The sequence below is a fragment of the Drosophila teissieri genome, chromosome 2L (assembly GCF_016746235.2).
Source record: "Drosophila teissieri strain GT53w chromosome 2L, Prin_Dtei_1.1, whole genome shotgun sequence".
NCBI classification, from domain to species: domain Eukaryota; kingdom Metazoa; phylum Arthropoda; class Insecta; order Diptera; family Drosophilidae; genus Drosophila; species Drosophila teissieri.
In genome coordinates, this window is record NC_053029.1 from 17434346 (window position 1) to 17453965 (window position 19620).

Sequence of the window (19620 nt, forward strand, 5' to 3'; positions counted from 1 at the left end):
TCTGGCATGGGAAACTGTTTTATGGCCGTAGATTTTTATTTTAGTTTTCCCATGCCATTTGCAAAGCCAATAAAAGAGCGGATGGAACAGGAGCAAAAGTCGAAGCCAAATAAATTAAACTAAACTAAACGGGTTGCGGCTTAAACAATGTAAAACATTTGCATTTCCAGGGCATTCGAATCGAACGAAACGCTACAGTTAACGAGCAGAGGCAGACACATGTGAAATTTCAATGCGCAATCAAATCAAAACACGGTTTTTAACTTCCGCTTCACGGCAGTTGGGAGCCGGAAAAACAGAGGCCCCGTGTGCTGAACTTTTGCATTCCCTATTCCCTTTCGGGTCTCGATCTATGCTTTTTAGTTTTTGAAACACTTCGGGCATTGCCGGGAATATTTTTCAATAAATATTGGCATTTTTAAATTGGTTTCAAAATTATTCAGGCGTATAAAGAAACACGTTGGCATTTTATTTATTTGCTTACCGCTTTTGTGTGTTTGCCGTATTTTTCATTCCAATTTCTGTATCTCACTCATGTGACAAAAATACGACCAAAGTTCATTTCTTTATTTGGAGAGTTCTCCTTTATTGAAACTAGTGAAAATAGTGGCAGAATAGACTCGGTTGCCAATAGGAAAAAAGTATACAAAAAAGTAAAATGCGCAATTTACAGTCGAGAATTTATAAAAACATTGAAACCGGGTTAGAATGCCAGCGAAAATGTTTTAAAAGTGCAAATGCTTTTAAGGCAATAATTCTGAGTGTTTCAAGCCAGACTTCTGGATTCCAGTGAATGATTAAGTTATTATTGAATGGCATAATCCATTTATTTGTAGGTAATAAATGATATAAATGAAATTATTGAAGATTCCTAGAAGGTAGGAAAATAAATATGTTGGTACGAGCATTAAAAAAACAGGCACATATTTTAAACTATTATTACAAGCCCCTATTAAATATGAGTAAAAAGAATATAAATGGAAGCCGGAAGTAATCCAACGAGATACGTTTGTTGAAATTTTTCATACGGCCAACAAGAACGATATGTATAAATAAATAGAGGGTCGCTCTGGACAGTTAAAAAAGTTTATATACGTTTTAAATCACCCTCCACTCATGGCACCTGAATTTTTGTTAACTTTTTTGCAGCGCGTGTCCTCGAACGAGAGCCAAGTGGTGCTCGATGCGGTAACAATGGCTACATCCGGTAAATACAGTTGCGAAGTATCGGCGGATGCGCCCTCATTTCATACATTAATAGCGGCAGCCGAATTGGAAGTTATTGGTAAGTGAAAAATGCATTCACGTGAAAATAAGTTGCGAAACATTTCCGCTCATATTGTCGAAGGGGCTATCTGAATCTGGTGAAACTCGTTAAAGAGGTTGCACGGAATCGATAAGCCAAGAAACTTTAAGCTTTAACTTGGCTTGGGGGCACATATTAAACTAATTTCGGTTGTCAGCAATGTGAATGCTCAGCTAAATTAATTTTCATTTCGAGTGTTTCCCAAGTCGAAGAAAAAGTCAGAGAAGTCAAGCTCTCCCCAGGCAGAGTCAAATACAGAGACAAACTTGCCAACTTGACCAACTGTCGTATTCAATTGGCCAGACCAGACCAAGACCTTTCGGAAGGACTCAAAATACTTGTGTGGGGATTGTGGACATAAAACTTAAAAATAAACTCCAAGTTCGAATGTTTTGGCAGTTAAGCAGACAAAATACAAACAAATTTGAGGGTAAACGAGATAAAGATGAAGACATTTAAGCCGGCAAACAAAGTGAAAGCCTTGAGAGCAAACATTTTGCTAATGCCAATGGAGACGGTCAATAAACTGCCGAATCGACTGTGTGGGTTGTTTGGGCTAGGAAACGTTGACGTAGGTGAGCTTAAATTGGCTTGACAAACTTTTGAAAGTGTCTATTTCGTGTTTATGTGTCACATGGATGCGGCTGTGAGTCTGCAGGCTTCCATTTCGGTTTTCAAGGATAATGGACAGGTCGAGGACTTATTTTTTTTATGATATATCCGAGACTGCTGCACTGGGAAGAAAGTTTGCTAACTTATCACATGTCCCAATTAGTGAAAAGGCCATGAAAAAGATTTGCTTTAGAAATGATTCACTTTTAAAGGTAGCGCTATTTATACCCGTTACTCGTAGAGTAAAAGGGTATACTAGATTCGTTGAAAAGTATGTAACAGGCAGAAGGAATCGTTTCCGACCATATAAAGTATATATATTCTTGATCAGGATCAATAGCCGAGTCGATCTGGCCATGTCCGTCTGTCCGTCTGTCCGTCTGTCCGTCTGTCTGTCCGTCCGTATGAACGTCGAGATCTCAGGAACTACAAGAGCTAGAAAGTTGAGATTAAGCATACAGACTCCAGGGACATAGACGCAGCGCAAGTTTGTCGATTCATGTTGCCACGCCCACTCTAACGCCCACAAACCGCCTAAAACTGCCACGCCCACACTTTTGAAAAATGTGTTGATATTTTTTCATTTTTGTATTAGTCTTGTAAATTTCTATCGATTTGCCAAAAAACTTTTTGCCACGCCCACTATAACGCCCACAAACCGCCAAAAACTGCCACGCCCACACTTTTGAAAAATGTTTTGATATTTTTTCATTTTTGTATTAGTCTTGTAAATTTTTATCGATTTCCCAAAAAACTTTTTGCCACGCCCACTCTAACGCCCACAAACCGCCAAAAACTCTCCTTCGCACTTCCACTAGCTGAGTAACGGGTATCAGATAGTCGGGGAACTCGACTATAGCGTTCTCTCTTGTTTCATTTTAAGTTAAATTTTATCAGGTTATTTTCATTATTAATAGGAAATATATACAAAGAACCTAAAAAAGAAATTCGGCTTAACATATGATTCGCCATAATATGAATATTATTTTATTTTTTGGTGACATTTTTTTCATGTGACGGCTCGTATCCGTTTGCAGATTTTGGTCTTTGCTTTGGGTCTCATTGCAACACGAAATTAAAATTCCAACCCTGCCGACCTGGAGGGTTCGTAATTATTTCAATTATGAAATGGTCCTCGACACACATACAAACACACAGTCACAGTCACAGTCACACATTCACGCATCTGTGGGATATTGATTGGGGCACACATGCACCCACACGAGCATCCACATTACATTACACATACCCGCTCGGCAATCCAAATTGACAGGACGACAGGCTGGGTCACAAGTTTGGGCCGGATTCTGGTTTCCGATTGCCGCAGAGAATCAAAAATATAGTGACAATCGATCCGGTTTACCTTTGAACTGATGCCATCTCATTTTTGCCTATTTTCCACCTCTCCGTTCACTTTTTTCGTCCTTGCAGAAACGCCCCACAATGCGCCATTCATAACGGGCATACGTCCTCGGTACCGGGTCGGCGACATATTGCGAGGTAATTGCACATCGCGACACTCGCGGCCGGCGGCCAATCTCACATGGACAGTGAATAATGAAGAGGTGAGTGCCGTGCCCAACCCCCCATTAATGTAGCCATCCCCCCCGAAATCTCCGCGTGCCCTCACCCCTGGATGCGCCCGAAATTATGCAAACACAATTTTCTTGTTTTCAAGCGCTGGCATCTGCCGGGAATTTATGCGCCTGCTTTCGATGGGCGGGAGGGGGGCTTAAGGCCCCCTGTAATTACCAGAAAAACACACGCATTCGCGGATATCAACTCAATGGTTCCACGCCCCTGACCCGCCCACATTTCGGTAGCGTCAAATTTTAGGTGCAGTTTTTTGCCCAACATAACCATATCCATATCCCGAAAACAGGGAATATGGAAATGGACTGGGAGAATCGGCAGAATTAAGAGGCACAGGAAAGCCCTCTTGAATCGGGAACAACTTTCAGCGTTTTGCATATTACAGTTCTCAATTAGTTTTGCCCCTGTTGGAATTCGAAATTACCACCAAGACAGAACACACAGAATACAATAAATTCTATGGGGAAATGCAGCAAAAGTTTTTGATACGGTTGGAAGTTTTATATTCTCAATAGAAGTGTAATACAATTCAAATGCAATTGTACATTTATATGATCTCTTTAAATTGCTCAATATATTTCATTTGTATGCAGAAAACGGTTTTATTCAGCTTATAAGCAAACATTATTCGAAAGGAAGAAAAAGTTCAATAATTGTAAGGAAAACAGTGCAACATTAAAATTTGTATATTCATAAAAATAGCTACATCGTTTCTGCAATCTATAAAGTAGCTGATGGCACATAATTGAATGCAGTTATCCTGCAAAGCAAAACGAGATCGAAACGTACAGAAAATGGAATAATAAAAGCTAAGTAATTAGCTTACATATGCTGATCAAGCGCGAAAGAGAAAGCAGAGGCTGCAGAGCGGGACAGCGACAGTTTTCAGCATCACTCAACGGCAAACAATGCTTATTGATGCTGCATAATACAAGCCACAGCGGAAACGGGGAAATGGGTAACAGGCGGTTGAGAAAACAAGGCTAACACGTACACCGACGCACAACACAAACGTGCATGCAACGCACACACACACACACACACTCACACACTCAGGCGCATGCACGTTAAGCCCCACACCTACACAGACCACAATGGGGCGATGGTTGAATGGAAAAGCGAATGCCACCAAACTGGTAGGTGAATTGAGTTGAGTTGGCCACGCTCGGTTGATTGGATCTGCGAAGGCCGGGCTTTCACTAGATTCCACGCCACTACACCCCGCCCCCGCTCGCTGGCCACAAAATGCGCTTAAACAATAAGCCAACAAAGACATACCGCCAAAACCAGGCAACAAACCATCTAAATAAACGCGAAACAGTGCAACTGGCCGAAGTTTGACGCACAAAAAGAAAAATCTCTTATTGCTCTTAGGGATTTCAAAGTGAAAACGGGCAATCTAATTTCCAGACAGAAAGTCAATTAAAGTCACAGTTTTCAAAGGCAGAACCCGGCAGAAGATAATGGTTTAGAAACCATGGCTTCCAAAACCTGGACAAGTTAAAGTGATTGCGATTTGAATTTAACAGTCATTTGTGAATGACCTTCTAAAGCAGAGCCCAGTGCCCCAAGAAATATACAAAAACTCCTTTTCCAATTTAAAATATAGTTTTGAGATAGAACATATATTTCTAATATTTATCGCATATTCTCCAGGTAAATCCTGCCCTAGTGCGACACCACAAAATACTTCGTGATGCTCGTAATGACATGGAAACTGCAGTTGTAGGTATCCACTTTGTAGTCACCGATCAGCACTTTGATAACGGAAAGCTTAAGGTTTGTTTTTTGTTTATGATATTTGGAATACTAACTTACAAATATATATGGCATACCACAGCTCCGCTGCAGTGCCCAATTGCACGATGTGTATTGGAAAACCACCGAAAAGATTGTTCTCGAAGCAGACCTTTTTCCAAAGCACGGAACTGGGCCCAATGGAAATCATGTGAATCCCGACGATTTCTATGATCAATATGCCCTTCACGAGGATCACTTGCACAACAAAAAGAACAGCTATCTGACGCAGCTACAGGGTGAGTTGGGCAGCCTAATACTTTTATCTAAACAACACACCTACAGCACACGAACACTTTCACAAGACATTATAAAGATTTAGTAACTACAGACGAACTTTAAACTATCAAATTATTTCTTTGCAAAGATAAATACAAAATTCCAGATACTTCTTCCCAAGCAGTTGGATTGATTAAATACAAATTAAGTAATACTTTAATATCCTTAAATTAATTAAGCAATTTAATAAAGACTTTTTAAACTGTTTCCAAAATATTTAATTGATGCAGTAAGGTACATAAGTTCGTCTCTAGTTTGGTGGAGAATACATCCAGAATACATCGAATACATGTCCTGCATTTCTGTCTGCATTTCTCTCTATTTCTCGCTAGAATTCTTTTTCTATCATTTTGTACCCTCAGGCGAAGAAGACGACGGAAGCGAGGGCGGATTAGGGGATGGAGGAGCCGCCTGGCGAGGAGCCGGTTCGTCCAGTTCCCGCCTGAGTCCGAGCTCAAGTCAATCCTGTTGGATGGTCGGTGGATCGCTAATGGCGGTGCTCAGTTGGACGCTGGCCAGGCAATTAGTGTCGCCGCTGCAGTCGATGATGACAAAGACCGGCGGTGCAACGTGCAACATGAGCGGAAGGTGCACAAGCCGGCGGACAAGACCCCGTGGAATGCGGGTCAGTGCAACAAAGCAAAAGCAAAAGCAAAAGCAAGAGCAAGAGCAAAGGCAAATGCAGCAGGGGCATCGCAAGTGCTGCCTGCGGGTGTCGAAAAGCAGCTGGAAAGGACGTGGATATGTGTGCGGATGTGGATGTGGATTCGGCAGGATCAACAGCAGATGTATCAGGCAATTAACATGATTCAATTGTCACACAACTCCAGTGCCACAAGCCAGGGGTCGAAATTAAAGTGGAGTCCAGCGAAAGCTATAGTTAGAGGATGTCGGAGGAGAGTTCAGCCCAAGGCCAAGACCCAGAAGCAACTGCAGGATGTATCTAAAGTACTTACACTAACAAGACACCAGACACTCGTTTCAGCTAGCTCAAAGTAACTTCAAATGCATTTAAGGGAAGAATACAAAACATACAAGCATACAGAGACAATGTAACCCAGATACGCGATATACAAGCCAAGCGCCAGTTCATCAGAAATGCAACGATATCTATTTGTTTGACTTTCCCCAGATGGAGATAGAGATGGTCAAGAGGTTTACGCTTTTGACAGCTTTCCAAAATAAGATTTCTCGTATTTCTCATAATGTTAATTTTTAATTCGAAACCTCTCCAGAGATCATTTCACAAGGCAAATGAAAAATGTTGTGCTAAGCTTTTAAATTTAAGTTCTCTATACATTTATATTTATATATAAAAATTCAAGATTATTTATAAAACGTATAAATGATATTTATATATATGTATATGTTCTATATAAAAACAAAATTATAACATATGCGCCTAAATGTATTTGCCCCAAAAGAAAACAAAAGGCAAGAGTAAGCAACTAGGTCTTAAGTCTAAATATTGCCTATATATGTAAAAGTATATATGTATTGTAATTGTATATATTATATAAAGAAGCGAAACACAGAGGGCGAGACATGTATGATATAAGAATTTACGGTAGATAATCAAAATAAAAAACGAAAGCGAGAAATAAACGGTATTTTATTTGATGAAAATTAATCAAGGCTTATGGCCAATAGGTTTCCTTCTTTCAGATGATTAACTTACTCATCTCATTCAATTAATTACTAATTAAAAAAAAAAACAAATTATTTTCTTCAACTTAATTGCCATAGTAATTAGATTTTCCCGTAAACCTTCATATTATCCATTTTTCCGCACAATAACATAATAAATTGCTCCACATTTGTCAGTTTCTGAAGAAACAAAAAAAGTCCAAGATACAGGCTACTAGCCCCTGGGTTTGATGATCTCGGGCCATTCCCTTATAATAAATGGCCGGCAATAAATGCGAGCTGGAATTGGGGACTCGAGAGGACATCTCGCAACGGCCATTAGCCTCTGCTGTTGTCCTTGTTGCTGCCAAACAATTAGCATAACTAAAACGCTCAATTAAGCGCCTAAAATGCTCCTGCAGAAGGACCCCTGATCCTTTGTCCAAAGCTCTGTCTCCTGTCTCCTTTGGACTAATGCAATTTTCACCTGGCTCCTTTTATTACACACTTCTTCGCTCTCCCTTTTATTCCTGCTGGCCCTCCTTTTGCATTGTGAACTTTCCTTGGTTTCCCTCCCATTGTCTCCAGCCGCGTAATGTTTATTTTTAATTATATTTTTTCGCCCATTGCTGTTTTTGCCCGGCGCTTCCATTTGGTGGTTTCATTTCTGTGCATGTGCTCTTTGGTTTTTGCCCGCAGTCGGTCGGTGGGTGTAATAAACGTTAATGGCGGTTGACCACAAAGAGAAATGGTCGCACTTCATTCTTGGTTTATCGGGCCGAAGACAATTCTCTGTCCTCTGTCTTAGAGGCATTAAATTTTAGTGGCCCGTCTTAATTGGAATATTGTTATCAGCTGTTTAGTGGCTTAATTATGTCAAAATCCCTATCACGAAATCGGCCGGAGTTAAATCATATTCAGGCGAAGTACGAAAATCGTTTACCATTTCGAGCGGAACTTTTGGCCAAAAGTTGCCAACAAAAATCGGCTAAAAGCATTTAACAGCCAAAGTCAAGCCCGACAAGAAGTGCACGAAGACGAAGCAAGAGAACTTTCCATTATATTTTGGATAGTTCTTTTTTCTCCTTTGTTGGCTGCATCTGAAGAAAGTTTTGTTCGCCTGCCCCAAACAAGAAAGGAAAATAAAAAAAGGAATTTAATAAAGTTGACGTCTTAGAGGGAAAGTAAAGCGGCTTTTAAAAATGTTGCAGGCACAACTCGGCTTTGGCTTTTCACTTAACCAACAACACGAACAACAGGCAGATACATTTAAGTAGATGTAGCTACATATTCATAATGCTGATTTCCCCCCGCACCTCGCCGTTGTCCTGGAGATTGAAAATTTATTCAAAAGTCTGCCGAGTTTTGTCAAGTCTGTCACGAAGGCGGGGCCCGAGTCCTGCAAGTGGCTCCGCCCCAGGATAATAACTTTAACTTGAAAAGTAGCCTGGCAAGCCGCTTTCCTTTGTTAGTTCCCCGCTTTCCGACGCCCCTGAACTGAAATTTACATTCGGGGATACGTTTAAGTAGGAGAAAGTAAAGCTGCCTGTTGTCGTAATTGTGCAGGAACTCAAGATGTTTGCCATGAATATTATGTGTGATTAGAAACACTTGAGAGGTCATCAGCTGCACAGTGCGCAGAGGCTGCAGAGTCTGCTGCATTTGAGATAAGCTCTTCACTTATGTTGCATATCATTCACTTGCGTGTTTCTTCTTTGCGGCGGAAATTAGCCAAGTCATTACTATTGGTAAGCACGTAAGACAAAGTTTAGATCTGAAATCTGTAATGTAGTTTTACCTTTGCACTCTGTGAACTGTACTACCTACTTCTATTGAGCAAGATTCGGTGGTTTTAATGGTATCGAGTGCGTTGTATGCCACTTTAAATTGACATTTGATGGCTGGCAAAAACAACATCGAGTTTTAACAAATTAATTACAATTTGTATTTTGTAATTTGCGAAAGCAGCATTTCAAGCTGCCAGTCTAAAATATTTAAAGGGCTGTGTGCCTTCTCGAAACACTTAAGCCAGTTATCACACCACTTTTAAGTCACCCTTTCAGCAGGTGCAAGTGCAAATAAAGTCACGCATGTCATCATATCCTTCTCAGGAACTCGGGAACGGGTACGGGAACGAGAACTCCTTTCTCTGGTGATAAACCATGACTTGGGGCTCCCACCGCACTCCTGTAACCACCACACGTCACACAAACAGACTCACGCACAAACACATTTAAAGTCATAAATTTTTATTTATATGATGATGACTTAAGTTCTACGTGCGTTACCTCAGCACCCGTAACATCCTGCCCCCGATCCTGCCCCTGATCCCGTCCCTGTCCCTGCCCACCGATGGTTACAACATCCTTTGGCTGGGCTTTAGTTAAGTGCATGATTATGCTTTTAGTGGCACGTTGTGGTTTTGTCAGTCAGTTTGCGATGGTGGATTTTCGCCCCAAAACGCAACCCTCATGCCAACTCAGACTGAGATTCCCAAACCGAGCTTCAAATTCTTTTTGTTGCAATGTGGCAAGATGAACAGGTTCTGGTCTTCGACTCTGGCACACGTGCGTTAATGGAAAATTCTCTTTGGATTACCCCACATTTTCGTTTCCAAACTCTGGTTATGGTTGTTCTTTGGTGGTTTTGACTTTTTAGTGTTTGAGTTGTATGAGTTTTGTTTAAAAAATGTGTAGAAATAAACTACTTAAGCTGCCCTGCCCTGAAAGAGTTCTTGTTACTTTATCATAACGCAATTATAAGTTTGGAGAGGTAAGCTGACTTTTGGCTAGTTAAAATCTATTCCCATTGAAATGAACTGACGGCGGAAGAAAGTCGCCATCAAATGAACATAACTGAACTGTATAAGCTTCATTTCTCTCTATCAGTTGCGAAAATTTTGTTAAATTTTATTTTAATATATAAGCTCAGTAGACCTATAAAACAAAGCCCAACCAGCATATAATTTCAATGGTTTACCTCAATAAAATAAAAATGCGAAAACATAAAGTTGAAACGAAAAATATTGATAACACATAAAATATACAGGCTCAGTTGGACTCAAAGATTTAGTGTGCGTTTTGCCACAAACTAGCCGCATAAACAGGCACAGCAGCGAAAATAAGTAATCAACTTTGATGGCAGTGTGTTAACGCCTAGAGGGCATAACAAGAATATCCTGCAAAAGGAAACTAAACTACAATAGAATTCCATACATCGACATCCGACATTCCGGCTATAAAATAAGTCTAGGAAAACAGAAACGCTATGAATTATGAGGACAGAGCAACAAACTAACGAAGTGTCGTATACATTTTAATAGTGCATGCCGCTGACTACATAAAATGTGCAAACATAATTATTGGCCAGAATGCAAGTCAAACAAGGATTTAATGGCCGAGCACAGCCAGCATGAGTGCGTAAATTATTGTGTCGGGCCAAAGGAATTAAAACATTTCAGAAACAAGTGCCAGACAAACCAGCACAGACACTGTCTGCCGCCCCAGGCACTTTGCCATGAGTCAGCTGGGGGCTTGCCAAAAAGCAGCGCCGTAAAAAGAAACATCACCATAAATTCAAGTCAAACAAAGCGTTTCGCGTCTTATTGCCACAAGCTGTGAGTTGGGCTAAGAGCAAGTTTGTCGCCTTGCCAACTGCCAGGCTGGATTCTAATGCCGCCGTCGCCGAAAATGTTGCACTTTATAAAGCGTAAACACTCTCGGTGCGAGTGCCAAGATCACTCAATGGAGGATGTTCTTGAAATCTCTCAATTAGTACAGAGATAAATACAATTGAGGAGAAACTAAATAATATTTTAATCAGCTATGATTTTAATAATATTTTTAGCTAATATTTTTTTAAGAGATACGTAATTAAGTACAACTTTAGGGCTAGCGTTGAAAACGCACTCAATGATATGTAACTAGTGTGCAGAAAATATTTGTAAATAATGAGTCAGCTAATTCGAGAAGAACTGACTTTTTGCTGTTGCACCACCAACACCACCAACACTAACACCACGCCAACCAACAACCACCACCGACCGACCGACACCACAATTATGTGAGATGGCTTCGTGGGATGGCAAACATTTGCCCTGTCGCCCGGGAGAATCCTGCGGAACAACAGCCAAGCCAGGACAAAAAAGTCACAGCTTCCGTGCGTTGGCATGCGTTGTCTAACTGAGATTCAGTGGGGCTGTTCCCGTCCCATTGGCTTCAGTGGTTCCAGGGCTGCCAGTGGTGGCAGTGGGTCAGGGGTTACGGCTGGAAGCGGTGCTGCCGCCGGGGTGTGTCGGCTGTGGTGAAATGATGCGACAAAGTAAGTAGCAAATGAGGTTGCCATTTCTCCTTCTTCGGCTGCCTGTGTTTACTGCAACATAAATCAAAATCAAAGCCGGGACAGAAAAACAACACGCCTGAGGCGAGCCAAGGATTCGCATATGTACATATTTCCCCATTTTCGGGCTTAGAATGGAGAATGGAGAGGGGGTTTGGGCAAAGGGGTTCAGGAAATGCAGCCATGTAGCCTAACACACTTAGATACGTTGAGATAAACAAATTTTTCCAGTTTTCCCTCTTTTTCTCGTACGGATACAGCGAGTCAAGAAGACTTTTTGATGTTGCGTGCAAAGTGTAAGATAAGTGAAATGTGCCCTGCACTTCAGAGATTCAATTTAAGAGTCTTTAAGCCTTTGAGAACTAAAATATAAAAACTATGTATAAAATATTTTTAAATTCACTTTAATTTGTTAGCTTTAAAATAAATATAAATATGGCCCAACCAAAGACATCCACATTTGTCAAAGCTTTAAGCCGCAGTTGCATGAAAACACAAATTGTATTGAACATCTTATCTTTCGACGCAGGAAAAAATATAGAAGGATTAATGCCTGATTGTGATGTGTAATTTTCATCGACAGATCATCCGCTTTTGTAAAGTTTTTGCAACAAATTTCAACTGCCACAGCCATGAGAGCATTTTCCAATTAGTTTAAAAACTAATTGCAGCTGGAACAAAAAACGTGAAAACTAATAAAATTCACAAATCCATTTAATTAAATGTCCGTTCTACTTGGTGCGCGCCTCTGGCGAGACCAGTCGTCAATTTTAAATTTAATAATGAACAAAACACAAATATGCAGTGCAAAACAGACACAAATAAAAGCGGCGAAATCCGCACTCGTATTAGTCGATAAGCACGCACATATCCTTGTTTTTCCCACTCATTTCGCAGCTGATTGTTAATGAAGTGCACACTCGAAATCATTTTCAACCTACGAGCGCAAATTGAACGCAATGAAACGAAAGGGAAACAAATTCATTTGGGGCCCGCCCACGCAGCCCGGTAGTAATATCGAAAAAAATGGCAGGGACAATTTTGGCATCTTCCACTGAATGCGTAAGTAAATAAAATTACATTCCATTACGAAAACAGGAAAGTGTAAAAGCAAATGCATGCATTTAAAATTTCGCACCTGTTTGGACGGTGAATAAATATTTTATTAGGCACACCGTTACGTCGAAATGAGTTTCAGTTGCCACCGGCACGTACATATTTCCGCCCAAAAGCGCCCCAAAACGCGCCTGTTGGAAACAAAATGAAACCGAATCCGGCAATGATTTCAAATCTAACAGCCGCCTTCTGTTTGCCGTCGAAAATATGCAAGGACATTGACTGCGTCGCGCGCAATGCGAAATGCGAAGTCCTCTAATGAATGGGCACGGAGCTCACGCAAACGGAAAATGGGGAAAACCCTCTTTTTGCGGCCTGCAATATGGGAAACTTTCAAAGTGCCTTGGGAGTTTCGAATATTGGACTGACTATTTCAGCTGGAAACTTGGTTTTATTTAATAGCTTCCATTTTTCATATTTTATGTCTAAAAAAACATATCCATGGGAGTAAATTTTGGTTATTTATAAGATCAAACATAAGCTTAATAGTTATCTTTAAGATTGTTCACTATAAATATCGTGTCAAGCATTGAAACTAAGTTGCAAATTAATTTGTGACTTTCTACCCTCTACAGGATATCCCACAGTTGATCACGTTCATCCTCCGCTTTTCAACTGTTTTTTGAGCTTCCAGTTTGTTTTCAATTCCATTTCACATGCATCTGAAATAGGCGGAGGAAAAGCAACACTTTTCCCATTTCGCTCCTTTTTTCCGCACTTCTCAGCTTGTCGCTTCGCCATTTTGTCTATTATTAGGGAGTGTGCAAGGCAGAGATTGAATTTTTTTATTCCTCCTATTTTTGACTGTTTTTTTTAACCTTCGTTTCAATTTCAATGAATGTTTCTCGAACTCGGTGTTCTCAAAAGTGTCTTGTATTCCCAGAGTCCAGCCTTCATTAATCTACAAACGTTTAGGGAGGGACAAAAACTCTTTAAACCAAGTTTGATCATATAAGTGTGCTTTGACTTGAACTCGAGTATTTTTGATTTTAGCTTCAAGACTATTTGAAGCTTTAGGGAAAGTCATGAATAAGAACTGCACATAAATACAATGATATGTGTAATAACGAGAATAATAATTAGGATCACTAAAATGCCCATTAGGGTTATTTTCTTCAAAAGCGTTGACCACTTTCTGGTGCCGCTTAAACGATTTGATATTCAATAAATTTTAATTAAAAGCCAGTTCCCCTTTTTTGATCTGGCGCAGAATGTTTGCTATGCAAATCGAATGACAGGAGCCAAAGGGGCAATTTGAAAGCAGGGAAAAACGGAAAGCGGAAGCAGAAGGTGCAACGCACTGGGGAAAATCAGGGAGGGGTTGTTGAAAATAACCAAAAGCATTAATTAATATTCAAGTGGTCTGCTCGGCACCCACACTCAACGAAATTCCCATTTTCACTCCTTCCCCCCTCCCCACAAGCTGATATTTTATTTCCCACAGACAACACGGGGGGTTGGAGGGAGGGGCTGGAAAACTCCCGTGGATTGCCTGAGGGGAACTTATCAGTGTCAACGCTGTGCCAATAAAAACTATACTGGCATGCAAATGTTTCCACAATCAAACAAATAGGAGCAGGAGGTGGCGTGCGGTGTGGAGGAGCAAACACAATACAAACAAGGATGAGCAAACAAAAAGAAGGTGGGGCTAGGATCCCCAAGGACGAGGCGCCATGTGAAGCATGCAGAAATAATGGCAAGAGCTGGGCCAAAAGGAAAACTTCGTTGGACGGCGGATGGGTGGGTGGGATGTAGGACGCTGGGAGCGTGGTAAGTGCTGGAGCAGCTGGCGCACGTTTTCCTTTTCCCGGACGACGCAACAGGACATCACAGGAGTGGCTCTGACTGCTGCCGGTTTCCTTAGCCGCTTTTGGCTTTGATTTGCCAAAGAAGAAGTGCCGCAACACCAGCAGCCACTACAATAACAAGAAAATTTGCATAGCTTACTGCAATTCGCTGGTTTTCTCTTTTATCTTCTCCTCGAACAACAACCACTCCAATTCCCCAGATCCCGTTTTTTTGCAGTACTTTTTATTTCACATTTTACTTTAGCGGTAGCCGAAGATGAAAAAAGCTCGCGAACAAGTTGCCAACTTTCATACGCCATGTGGGACGCACTTTTCTGCAGCCCAACCCAAGGAATAAACAAGGAAAAAACAGAAATGGCCAGGGAAGTTGTTTTTAAACTGATAGAATTTTTGAATCCCTTAGCTGACCTTTATTGTTATCCTCCGGCAGCTAGTTAACTTTTATTTCAGTAAGTAAAACATTCACTTTTTTTGCTTTTTGCCCTTGTAAGGACAACTTCTGTCATATTGGTAGCTACAAACATATCATATACATACATGAAATGTCTTTCTACTAATCTCTATTTTTGCCTTATTTCATGAAATTAAAATAAATTAATGGTAAGATTAGAAAGTAGATAGATTATACACGAATTAAAACGTAATTACAATAACTAACCATTTGAGAACACATTTTTTTAATTAACTTTTGCTTTGATTCGGAAGGTTGATCACAAATCAGCAGTTGAACTTAAGTTGCAATTACCCTAATTTACCAAACACATTGGTTGTGTGCTTGAACGCATTCAAATATTTTAAATTAAATATATACATTACCATAAATAGTAAGTTTAATGTTATACAACTCTTAATTAGAAACTTATTAAATGCAAAAGCAAAGTCACTTTACCTTATTACCTCTGTGATCAAGGAAATTTATTAGGATTATTATTTACCCGCAAGGCTATGACAAGCTCAATTCGGAATGGATTTTAGGTGTCAGTTTCTATGGTATAACGCCATTTCCATGCATCTGCTGTTAGTCATCTGCCACGTTTGTTCTGCCTCGCATTTATCATCCTAATCGAAGTTCACAACAGCAATACAACTTTTTAATTGGCCCATTGCCACGACCCGACCCTTTAGCCTTCCCCCCTTCCCTTTGGCGTTAAACGCATTTGTGCCAGCCCGAAGCCCGTAAAAGCCACTAGAATAGAAACTCTCTCCGGGTAGAAGGAATCCTGCTTGCATCAATTTCCCCCGGCATCAGAAAACCAACCATTTACGCATTTTATGCAAGCTTACGCATTTCGCAATGCCTGATGGATCGCGGATGCCGGGGGAAGTTAACCGTCAGGGGGCGGGGGAGGGAGGCGAAGGAGCTCGGCTTGATAAACTATAAGCCACAAATTTGCATGAAGCCGCCGCCTTCGACTACAAATTGCCATTAAATGCAGCAACAAGGGGCGTTTGGTTGCTGCTGGGCGTGGCCGTTAACGAATCCTCCAGACGGATCCTAGCCCACCCACTTCTGCATCACCTGGCTGTCCCAACAATAACTGACACCAGTTGCTCCACTCTTTCCACCATCCACTTTGTTGCAACAATTTGGCGCCCGAGGCGCCGGTTGAGGACGTGGGTCGATGGGCGACGTTGCACTGGCAAAAAATCATAGCGGTTTCGCTGCGCCATCGCAATGCTTAAAATATATTTGCTAACCCAATTTAAAGGGTTCTTCTTTTAATATTATTTTAAGTCTTGGCATAAGTTTATGCATATTTCATTTGCAAAAGTTTTGTACAGAATATCAGTTTTACATCAATTAAGAAATATTTTGGTTTTTGAGCTTTGCCAAAATGTAATGTGAGGTGGACCATTTCTCTCAGTGCCGGCTGCTGCTTCATTGCATTTAATTCATTTTTATTGCACAAGCTCACAGACAGATAGAGGGAAAGGATATAGGTGTGGAGCAGGAGCAGCCAGGACGAGGGAGTAGTAAAGGCCACTTGGGTGTGCTCTTTAAATTATATTGGGCAGAATTTTATGCAGTTGGAGATGCTAAGCAAGGCGATCCAAAGGATGCGGCTGCACGCCCGTCCCCTTTCGTTCTTCGTCCTTCGTCCTTGGCTCTGCAGGATCCACGAGGCTCCCGCTGGCGTTGCATGCCATACAAAAGTTTTTACAAAGTAGCTGCGGCAGCTGCTGCAAGTTTGAACAGCATCCATGATGGCAAAGGAGTGGAGAACAAGGAGCGGTGGACAGACAGGCATTTTGATGAAGCTGCTTTATATATTGGGTGCGGGCTTTCGCTGGGTGGCTCCACTCCAGCTCTTGCAGCAGCATAATTTAAATAGCATGTAAATTAGACGGAAGTCTAAAATGAGTGCATAATGTCTGCTAAAAGTGTTCTAAGTGATTGTAATTTAGGTAAAACTTGCAGCGAGAGCGCTCTTAGGGATCGTCTTGGCTTATAAATTCTGGACTAGGGCAATTTGGCGGCATTTTTATATGCGGTTAGCAGGTCAACTAATGGAATGATAATCAGAAATTCTCCATTGAATTTCATAAAGTCATAAGCACATTTAAAGTTCTTACAAGACCACTAAGTTAATAAATGAACTATGGCTATAAACGATTCGGTAGATCTCCTTTCTGCATTCCTTCCCATCTCTACAAAAAATAAAGTAGAGCAAATAGCTGAATGAGATAGTTAACTTATACTTGGGTACATCTAAGGGTGCTGCAATACGACCACGAATTACAGTATTACATGTAACAAATTTAACTTCAATTTGGGGGGAAAAAAATAAATCTTTGCTTTTAAAAATAACATCTCTGAAAAACTGTTAATAAAGAAAACAATGCAAAACCCATTATTCTTTCCCCAAAATGTACTTCCCAAAACCGAAACTTAAAGTACTTTGCTCTTCAAGACTTTTGTGCTTTTCTTTGTTCTCGAACTTCCTTTGATAACTCTTCTCCCAGCAGCTTTTCTTGGCCATCTTCTAGCCACTTTTTTCCACAAAAAGACAATTGAAGCGAATAACCGAAATGAAATTCGAGGATTGGGAAAGCAAAACCGAAACAGCATGACCCAGCTAAGACGTGGCTCAAGGTCTGGATTTTCCGGGGTCTTAACACCTTTCACATCGGCATTTCCTTTGCCGCTTTTTGGCCTATTTCGGCCCAGGAGTAACAGTTCACGAACAAAACCGCATCCCTTTCCAATTTGAAGTCATACTTTGTTGGCCTTTCCCAATTTGCTCGTGCACTTTAAGTTTTAGCCTTCAATGGGTTTCTTTCGTTACTGTTAAACTGATAGAAGCAGATATTTGTTATAACATTTTGAATTGCATAAACGTGCATTTTTTTAAATAACTTAGACATATGTCTCTACAAAGGAATTCTTCGAACACAGTTAAGGTAAATAAATAGGATTAAATGATTGTTTACTGAGGTGTTTGGAATGTCGACAAAGCATTTTCAAGTTAACTCTTAGCTCATTCTCATGTGCAGCTTGGTCATATGGAATATTTGCCGAGCTCATTTTCAGAGCTGGAAAATTAATTAGCTGGGAGTAACCATTTCCAGCCGCTCTTCAGAAACACTCGAACAAATGTCTAAACTTGTTATACCTTTGGCATGACAGCCACTCGGCGAAATGCAGTGCAAACAGACTGTGGGATCAACTTTGTTAACTTCAGCATTAAAATACTTAACCCCATTCCGAGGCTCCATCATCGAAAACAAACCCACTTGCGCCGTAATCTATCAATAATATTATTACTTGAAGTGAGTTTGTTCGTTAGTTAGTTAGCTAGTTAGGTTCTCTTCAGCTGGTTGCACTATCCGCACCCAGAAGTTTTAACTTCAGCCAAACTCACCTCCTCTCCTTTCGGATGGCCACTCGACGGGCGCTGGGTAATTCCCTAGGTAAATTTATAATTACTGGAAGCGACTTGAACCAGTTATGCCGGCGGCTGGAGTCCAGGGGCTTCTTCTAGGTGGGAGTGGCCAGTGGGGACCTGGGCAGATTGGGCTGCAAAAGTTGTATCCAGTTGTTGTTGTCTGGCGGCGGGTGACCAGGGCGCCGGGCAATCTAATTTCCATTTACCCATTTGTCGGCGCCGCCCGAAATACCCCTACTTTGTTGGCTTATTCATTAGGTTTCCATTGGGGAGCAGCCGCACCTGGAAGCTGGCTAAAAAGTTCATTCTAGGCGAAATTAAGTGTCATTTTTATTCGATTTTGTTTTAGTAGTTTACGTTTGGATAGTGGTGAGGGGCGAGGAGTGAGTGGGTATGGTAAAGTGCACTCGGTAGTTAAGCAGAGTTTTGAGAGAGTTTTTATATGCCCCAAGTCGCTGGATTTTTATTGATTTTAATGGAAATGCAATTAAAAATTTAACAGTGTTTCAGGCGTAAGTGCATTAACATTAACTGAAAAATGATTTATGCCGTGTTTGACATTTTAATTATGCTCGTCGACGCAGCAACAAACAAACAAACAAACAATCGTTTCTATATGTACGAGTATACCCATGTGCCAGCGTGTGAGTGACTTTCATGAAGCCTATTTTATGCTTTAAAATTTCCGGCCATTTGTTTTAATTTTTGCCGCTTGGTGTTCAATTTTTAATGTTCAATTAATTGCATTAAATTATGTGCAAAATTATGCACTTAAAATGCAATAAGTTTCCGCCCATAGACAAAATACGCACAGATCACTGCGCAAATGCATCAAAAGCGACATAGTTTTTACATTTTTTACATTTTGTAAATTCAATAATGCACTTAATCGGATGAAAGTATTCATCCAGCGGCACTTTAAAATTACACACCTTCAAATCTATTTTTACTAGCCAGCATGAATGTCTGCTTAAAACCAATAAATATCGGTTGATTATGCAATCGGACTGGCGGCTGAAGCCACAACCTTTGGATACAATATACTATATTCACTTGCGGCTTTTTGCTCCCAACCAATCGCTTTAATTAAGCTTCATCTTTCTGGCCCTTCATCTCATTTCCCTGGGCAGCACATCAAAAACCAATTAATTTTTATACGTTGTGTGGTTGTTTTACTCCGTTTTTTTTGTTGCTGTGTGGCGGACAACAATTTGCCAATAGGATACTGGACAGGACATACATGCATACGCATACGCAT

General features: G+C 40.8%; 1 protein-coding gene across 2 annotated transcripts in view; it reads left to right on the forward strand.

Annotated features, from left to right (window-relative positions):
- LOC122626229 overlaps positions 1 to 6831 on the forward strand; it is a 32201-nt gene extending 25370 nt beyond the window's left edge. Inside the window, exons 4-8 of one of the 2 annotated variants that reach the window (XM_043806405.1) lie at positions 1150 to 1285; positions 3350 to 3483; positions 5168 to 5290; positions 5352 to 5547; positions 5920 to 6831. In XM_043806405.1, the coding sequence (XP_043662340.1) occupies positions 1150 to 1285; positions 3350 to 3483; positions 5168 to 5290; positions 5352 to 5547; positions 5920 to 6395 (1065 nt within the window). In that variant the 3' untranslated portion in view covers positions 6396 to 6831. The remainder of the gene's footprint in view (positions 1 to 1149; positions 1286 to 3349; positions 3484 to 5167; positions 5291 to 5351; positions 5548 to 5919) is intronic. The other variant, XM_043806406.1, reaches the window with a different exon arrangement.
- Positions 6832 to 19620: the final 12789 nt, after the last annotated feature.